The 7517-nt window shown below is 47.9% G+C and overlaps 1 protein-coding gene across 1 annotated transcript; it reads right to left on the reverse strand.

Moving 5' to 3' along the window:
- Positions 1–5846: 5846 nt before the first annotated feature.
- LOC131455909 (putative mediator of RNA polymerase II transcription subunit 26) lies at positions 5847–6788 on the reverse strand (the record flags this gene model as incomplete). The annotated part of the gene is made up of 1 exon (XM_058623783.1): positions 5847–6788. A coding segment is annotated over one exon (942 nt), but the record flags the coding sequence as incomplete, so codon positions are not given.
- Positions 6789–7517: the final 729 nt, after the last annotated feature.

The following is a 7517-nucleotide window of genomic DNA, read 5'->3' on the forward strand; positions in this document are numbered from 1 at the left end:
AGTTGTGGTGGCTGGTGTAGTAGTTGTTGTGGCTATTGTAGTTGCTGCTGGTGTTGTTGTGGCTGGTGTAGTAGTTGTTGTCGCTGGTGTAGTAGTTGTTGCTGGTGTTGTAGTTGTTGTGGCTGGTGTAGTAGTTGTTGTCGCTGGTGTAGTAGTTGTTGCTGGTATTGTAGTTGTGGTGGCTGGTGTAGTAGTTGTTGTGGCTGGTGTAGTAGTTGCCGCTGGTGTTGTTGTGGCTGGTGTAGTAGTTGTTGCTGGTGTTGTAGTAGTTGTTGCTGGTGTTGTAATTGTTGTTGCTGGTGTTGTAGTTGTGGAGGCTGGTGTTGTAGTTGTGGTGGCAGGTATAGTAGTTGTTGTCGCTGGTGTAGTAGTTGTGGCTGGTGTAGTAGTTGTTGTGGCTATTGTAGTTGCTGCTGGTGTTGTTGTGGCTGGTGCAGTAGTTGTTGCTGGTGTAGTAGTTGTTGTGGCTGGTGTAGTAGTTGTTGTGGCTGGTGTAGTAGTTGCTGCTGGTGTTGTTGTGGCTGGTGTAGTAGTTGTTGCTGGTGTTGTAGTAGTTGTTGCTGGTGTTGTAGTAGTTGTTGCTGGTGTAGTAGTTGTTGCTGGTGTTGTAGTTTTGGTGGCTGGTGTAGTAGTTGTTGTGGCTGGTGTAGTAGTTGTGGTTGCTGTTGTAGTTGCTGCTGGTGTTGTTGTGGCTGGTGTAGTAGTTGTTGCTGGTGTAGTAGTTGTTGCTGGTGTTGTAGTTGTGGTGGCTGGTGTAGTAGTTTTTGTCGCTGTTGTAGTTGCTGCTGGTGTTGTTGTGGCTGGTGTAGTAGTTGTTGCTGGTGTTGTAGTAGTTGTTGCTGGTGTTGTAGTAGTTGTTGCTGGTGTAGTTGTGGTTGCTGGTGTTGTAGTAGTTGTTGCTGGTGTAGTTGTGGTTGCTGGTGTTGTAGTTGTGGTGGCTGGTGTTGTAGTTGTGGTGGCTGGTGTAGTAGTTGTTGTCGCTGGTGTAGTAGTTGTTGCTGGTGTTGTAGTTGTGGTGGCTGGTGTAGTAGTTGTTTTGGCTATTGTAGTTGCTGCTGGTGTTGTTGTGGCTGGTGTAGTAGTTGTTGCTGGTGTTGTAGTAGTTGTTGCTGGTGTTGTAGTAGTTGTTGCTGGTGTAGTAGTTGTTGTCGCTGGTGTAGTAGTTGTTGCTGGTGTTGTAGTTGTGGTGGCTGGTGTAGTAGTTGTTGTGGCTATTGTAGTTGCTGCTGGTGTTGTTGTGGCTGGAGTAGTAGTTGTTGCTGGTGTTGTTGTGGCTGGTGTTGTAGTTGTGGTGGCTGGTGTAGTAGTTGTTGTCGCTGGTGTAGTAGTTGTTGCTGGTGTTGTAGTTGTTGCTGTTGTGGTTGTTGTGGCTGGGGCTGTTGTTGTTGTAGCTGGTGTGCTAGTTGTAGTAGTTGTTGTTGCTGGTGTAGTAGTTGTGGTTGCTGTTGTAGTTGTTGCTGGTGTTGTAGTTGTGGTGGCTGGTGTAGTAGTTGTTGTGGCTGGTGTAGTAGTTGCTGCTGGTGTTGTTGTGGCTGGTGTAGTAGTTGTTGCTGGTGTTGTAGTAGTTGTTGCTGGTGTTGTAATTGTTGTTGCTGGTGTTGTAGTTGTGGAGGCTGGTGTTGTAGTTGTGGAGGCTGGTGTTGTAGTTGTGGTGGCAGGTATAGTAGTTGTTGTCGCTGGTGTAGTAGTTGTTGCTGGTGTTGTAGTTTTGGTGGCTGGTGTAGTAGTTGTTGTGGCTGGTGTAGTAGTTGTGGTTGCTGTTGTAGTTGCTGCTGGTGTTGTTGTGGCTGGTGTAGTAGTTGTTGCTGGTGTAGTAGTTGTTGCTGGTGTTGTAGTTGTTGTGGTGGATGGTGTAGTAGTTGTTGTCGCTGTTGTAGTTGCTGCTGGTGTTGTTGTGGCTGGTGTAGTAGTTGTTGCTGGTGTTGTAGTAGTTGTTGCTGGTGTAGTTGTGGTTGCTGGTGTTGTAGTTGTGGTGGCTGGTGTTGTAGTTGTGGTGGCTGGTGTAGTAGTTGTCGCTGGTGTAGTAGTTGTTGCTGGTGTTGTAGTTGTGGTGGCTGGTGTAGTAGTTGTTGTGGCTATTCTAGTTGCTGCTGGTGTTGTTGTGGCTGGTGTAGTAGTTGTTGCTGGTGTTGTTGTGGCTGGTGTTGTAGTTGTGGTGGCTGGTGTAGTAGTTGTTGTCGCTGGTGTAGTAGTTGTTGCTGGTGTTGTTGTGGCTGGTGTTGTAGTTGTGGTGGCTGGTGTAGTAGTTGTTGTCGCTGGTGTAGTAGTTGTTGCTGGTGTTGTAGTTGTTGCTGTTGTGGTTGTTGTGGCTGGGGCTGTTGTTGTGGTGGCTGGTGTAGTAGTTGTTGTGGCTGGTGTAGTAGTTGTGGTTGCTGTTGTAGTTGCTCCTGGTGTTGTTGTGGCTGGTGTAGTAGTTGTTGCTGGTGTTGTAGTTGTGGTGGCTGGTGTAGTAGTTGTTGTCGCTGTTGTAGTTGCTGCTGGTGTTGTGGCTGGTGTTGTAGTAGTTGTTGCTGGTGTTGTAGTAGTTGTTGCTGGTGTAGTTGTGGTTGCTGGTGTTGTAGTTGTGGTGGCTGGTGTAGTAGTTGTTGTCGCTGGTGTAGTAGTTGTTGCTGGTGTTGTAGTTGTGGTGGCTGGTGTAGTAGTTGTTGTGGCTATTGTAGTTGCTGCTGGTGTTGTTGTGGCTGGTGTAGTAGTTGTTGCTGGTGTTGTTGTGGCTGGTGTTGTAGGTGTGGTGGCTGGTGTAGTAGTTGTTGTCGCTGGTGTAGTAGTTGTTGCTGGTGTTGTAGTTGAGGTGGCTGGTGTAGTAGTAGTTGTTGCTGGTGTTGTAGTTGTTGCTGTTGTGGCTGGGGCTGTTGTTGTAGCTGGTGTGCTAGTTGTAGTAGTTGTTGTTGCTGGTGTAGTAGTTGTGGTAGCTGTTGTAGTTGTTGCTGGTGTTGTAGTTGTGGTGGCTGGTGTAGTAGTTGTTGTGGCTGGTGTAGTAGTTGCTGCTGGTGTTGTTGTGGCTGGTGTAGTAGTTGTTGCTGGTGTTGTAGTAGTTGTTGCTGGTGTTGTAGTAGTTGTTGCTGGTGTAGTTGTGGTTGCTGGTGTTGTAGTTGTGGTCGCTGGTGTTGTAGTTGTGGTGGCTGGTGTAGTAGTTGTTGTCGCTGGTGTAGTAGTTGTTGCTGGTGTTGTAGTTGTGGTGGCTGGTGTAGTAGTTGTTGTGGCTATTGTAGTTGCTGCTGGTGTTGTTGTGGCTGGTGTAATAGTTGTTGCTGGTGTTGTAGTTGTGGTGGCTGGTGTAGTAGTTGTTGTCGCTGGTGTAGTAGTTGTTGCTGGTGTTGTAGTTGTTGCTGTTGTGGTTGTTGTGGCTGGGGCTGTTGTTGTTGTAGCTGGTGTGCTAGTTGTAGTAGTTGTTGTTGCTGTTGTAGTTGTTGCTGGTGTTGTAGTTGTGGTGGCTGGTGTAGTAGTTGTTGTGGTTGGTGTAGTAGTTGCTGCTGGTGTTGTTGTGGCTGGTGTAGTAGGTGTTGCTGGTGTTGTAGTAGTTGTTGCTGGTGTTGTAGTTGTTGTTGCTGGTGTTGTAGTTGTGGAGGCTGGTGTTGTAGTTGTGGTGGCAGGTGTAGTAGTTGGCGTCGCTGGTGTAGTAGTTGTTGCTGGTGTTGTAGTTGTCGTGGCTGGTGTAGTAGTTGGTGTGGCTGGTGTAGTAGTTTTGGCTGGTGTAGTAGTTGTGGTTGCTGTTGTAGTTGCTGCTGGTGTTGTTGTGGCTGGTGTAGTAGTTGTTGCTGGTGTTGTTGTGGCTGGTGTTGTAGTTGTGGTGGCTGGTGTAGTAGTTGTTGTCGCTGTTGTAGTTGCTGCTGGTGTTGTTGTGGCTGGTGTGGTAGTTGTTGCTGGTGTTGTAGTAGTTGTTGCTGGTGTAGTTGTGGTTGCTGGTGTTGTAGTTGTGGTGGCTGCTGTTGTAGTTGTGGTGGCTGGTGTAGTAGTTGTTGTCGCTGGTGTAGTAGTTGTTGCTGGTGTTGTAGTTGTGGTGGCTGGTGTAGTAGTTGTGGTGGCTGGTGTAGTAGTTGTTGTCGCTGGTGTAGTAGTTGTTGCTGGTGTTGTAATTGTTGCTGTTGTGGTTGTTGTGGCTGGGGCTGTTGTTGTTGTAGCTGGTGTAGTAGTTGTTGCTGGTGTTGTAGTTGTTGCTGTTGTGGTTGTTGTGGCTGGGGCTGTTGTTGTTGTAGCTGGTGTGCTAGTTGTAGTAGTTGTTGTTGCTGGTGTAGTAGTTGTGGTTGCTGTTGTAGTTGTTGCTGGTGTTGTAGTTGTGGTGGCTGGTGTAGTAGTTGTTGTGGCTGGTGTAGTAGTTGCTGCTGGTGTTGTTGTGGCTGGTGTAGTAGTTGTTGCTGGTGTTGTAGTAGTTGTTGCTGGTGTTGTAATTGTTGTTGCTGGTGTTGTAGTTGTGGAGGCTGGTGTTGTAGTTGTGGAGGCTGGTGTTGTAGTTGTGGTGGCAGGTATAGTAGTTGTTGTCGCTGGTGTAGTAGTTGTTGCTGGTGTTGTAGTTTTGGTGGCTGCTGTAGTAGTTGTTGTGGCTGGTGTAGTAGTTGTGGTTGCTGTTGTAGTTGCTGCTGGTGTTGTTGTGGCTGGTGTAGTAGTTGTTGCTGGTGTAGTAGTTGTTGCTGGTGTTGTAGTTGTTGTGGTGGATGGTGTAGTAGTTGTTGTAGCTGTTGTAGTTGCTGCTGGTGTTGTTGTGGCTGGTGTAGTAGTTGTTGCTGGTGTTGTAGTAGTTGTTGCTGGTGTAGTTGTGGTTGCTGGTGTTGTAGTTGTGGTGGCTGGTGTTGTAGTTGTGGTGGCTGGTGTAGTAGTTGTCGCTGGTGTAGTAGTTGTTGCTGGTGTTGTAGTTGTGGTGGCTGGTGTAGTAGTTGTTGTGGCTATTCTAGTTGCTGCTGGTGTTGTTGTGGCTGGTGTAGTAGTTGTTGCTGGTGTTGTTGTGGCTGGTGTTGTAGTTGTGGTGGCTGGTGTAGTAGTTGTTGTCGCTGGTGTAGTAGTTGTTGCTGGTGTTGTTGTGGCTGGTGTTGTAGTTGTGGTGGCTGGTGTAGTAGTTGTTGTCGCTGGTGTAGTAGTTGTTGCTGGTGTTGTAGTTGTTGCTGTTGTGGTTGTTGTGGCTGGGGCTGTTGTTGTGGTGGCTGGTGTAGTAGTTGTTGTGGCTGGTGTAGTAGTTGTGGTTGCTGTTGTAGTTGCTCCTGGTGTTGTTGTGGCTGGTGTAGTAGTTGTTGCTGGTGTTGTAGTTGTGGTGGCTGGTGTAGTAGTTGTTGTCGCTGTTGTAGTTGCTGCTGGTGTTGTGGCTGGTGTTGTAGTAGTTGTTGCTGGTGTTGTAGTAGTTGTTGCTGGTGTAGTTGTGGTTGCTGGTGTTGTAGTTGTGGTGGCTGGTGTAGTAGTTGTTGTCGCTGGTGTAGTAGTTGTTGCTGGTGTTGTAGTTGTGGTGGCTGGTGTAGTAGTTGTTGTGGCTATTGTAGTTGCTGCTGGTGTTGTTGTGGCTGGTGTAGTAGTTGTTGCTGGTGTTGTTGTGGCTGGTGTTGTAGTTGTGGTGGCTGGTGTAGTAGTTGTTGTCGCTGGTGTAGTAGTTGTTGCTGGTGTTGTAGTTGAGGTGGCTGGTGTAGTAGTAGTTGTTGCTGGTGTTGTAGTTGTTGCTGTTGTGGCTGGGGCTGTTGTTGTAGCTGGTGTGCTAGTTGTAGTAGTTGTTGTTGCTGGTGTAGTAGTTGTGGTAGCTGTTGTAGTTGTTGCTGGTGTTGTAGTTGTGGTGGCTGGTGTAGTAGTTGTTGTGGCTGGTGTAGTAGTTGCTGCTGGTGTTGTTGTGGCTGGTGTAGTAGTTGTTGCTGGTGTTGTAGTAGTTGTTGCTGGTGTTGTAGTAGTTGTTGCTGGTGTAGTTGTGGTTGCTGGTGTTGTAGTTGTGGTCGCTGGTGTTGTAGTTGTGGTGGCTGGTGTAGTAGTTGTTGTCGCTGGTGTAGTAGTTGTGGTTGCTGTTGTAGTTGCTGCTGGTGTTGTTGTGGCTGGTGTAGTAGTTGTTGCTGGTGTTGTAGTAGTTGTTGCTGGTGTTGTAGTAGTTGTTGCTGGTGTTGTAGTTGTGGTGGCTGGTGTAGTAGTTGTTGTGGCTGGTGTAGTAGTTGTGGTTGCTGTTGTAGTTGCTGCTGGTGTTGTTGTGGCTGGTGTAGTAGTTGTTGCTGGTGTTGTAGTTGTGGTGGCTGGTGTAGTAATTGTTGTCGCTGCTGTTGTAGTTGCTGCTGGTGTTGTTGTGGCTGGTGTAGTAGTTGTTGCTGGTGTTGTAGTAGTTGTTGCTGGTGTAGTAGTTGTTGCTGGTGTTGTAGTAGTTGTTGCTGGTGTTGTAGTTGTTGTTGCTGGTGTTGTAGTTGTGGAGGCTGGTGTTGTAGTTGTGGTGGCAGGTGTAGTAGTTGTTGTCGCTGGTGTAGTAGTTGTTGCTGGTGTTGTAGTTGTCGTGGCTGGTGTAGTAGTTGGTGTGGCTGGTGTAGTAGTTGTGGCTGGTGTAGTAGTTGTGGTTGCTGTTGTAGTTGCTGCTGGTGTTGTTGTGGCTGGTGTAGTAGTTGTTGCTGGTGTTGTTGTGGCTGGTGTTGTAGTTGTGGTGGCTGGTGTAGTAGTTGTTGTCGCTGTTGTAGTTGCTGCTGGTGTTGTTGTGGCTGGTGTGGTAGTTGTTGCTGGTGTTGTAGTAGTTGTTGCTGGTGTAGTTGTGGTTGCTGGTGTTGTAGTTGTGGTGGCTGCTGTTGTAGTTGTGGTGGCTGGTGTAGTAGTTGTTGTCGCTGGTGTAGTAGTTGTTGCTGGTGTTGTAGTTGTGGTGGCTGGTGTAGTAGTGGTTGTGTCTATTGTAGTTGCTGCTGGTGTTGTTGTGGCTGGTGTAGGAGTTGTTGCTGGTGTTGTTGTGGCTGGTGTTGTAGTTGTGGTGGCTGGTGTAGTAGTTGTCGCTGGTGTAGTAGTTGTTGCTGGTGTTGTAATTGTTGCTGTTGTGGTTGTTGTGGCTGGGGCTGTTGTTGCTGTAGCTGGTGTAGTAGTTGTTGCTGGTGTTGTAGTTGTTGCTGTTGTGGCTGGGGCTGTTGTTGTTGTAGCTGGTGTGCTAGTTGTAGTAGTTGTTGTTGCTGGTGTAGTAGTTGCTGCTGGTGTTATTGTGGCTGGTGTAGTAGTTGTTGCTGGTGTTGTAGTAGTTGTTGCTGGTGTTGTAGTTGTTGTTGCTGGTGTTGTAGTTGTGGTGGCTGGTGTTGTAGTTGTGGTGGCAGGTGTAGTAGTTGTTGTCGCTGGTGTAGTAGTTGTTGCTGGTGTTGTAGTTGTGGTGGCTGGTTTAGTAGTTGTTGTGGCTGGTGTAGTAGTTGTGGTTGCTGTTGTAGTTGCTGGTGGTGTTGTTGTGGCTGGTGTAGTAGTTGTTGCTGGTGTTGTAGTTGTGGTGGCTGGTGTAGTAGTTGTTGTTGCTGCTGTTGTAGTTGCTGCTGGTGTTGTTGTGGCTGGTGTAGTAGTTGTTGCTGCTGTTGTAGTAGTTGTTACTGGTGTAGTAGTTGTTGCTGGTG

Source organism: Solea solea, chromosome 3 (assembly GCF_958295425.1).
Source record: "Solea solea chromosome 3, fSolSol10.1, whole genome shotgun sequence".
Lineage (NCBI taxonomy): Eukaryota > Metazoa > Chordata > Actinopteri > Pleuronectiformes > Soleidae > Solea > Solea solea.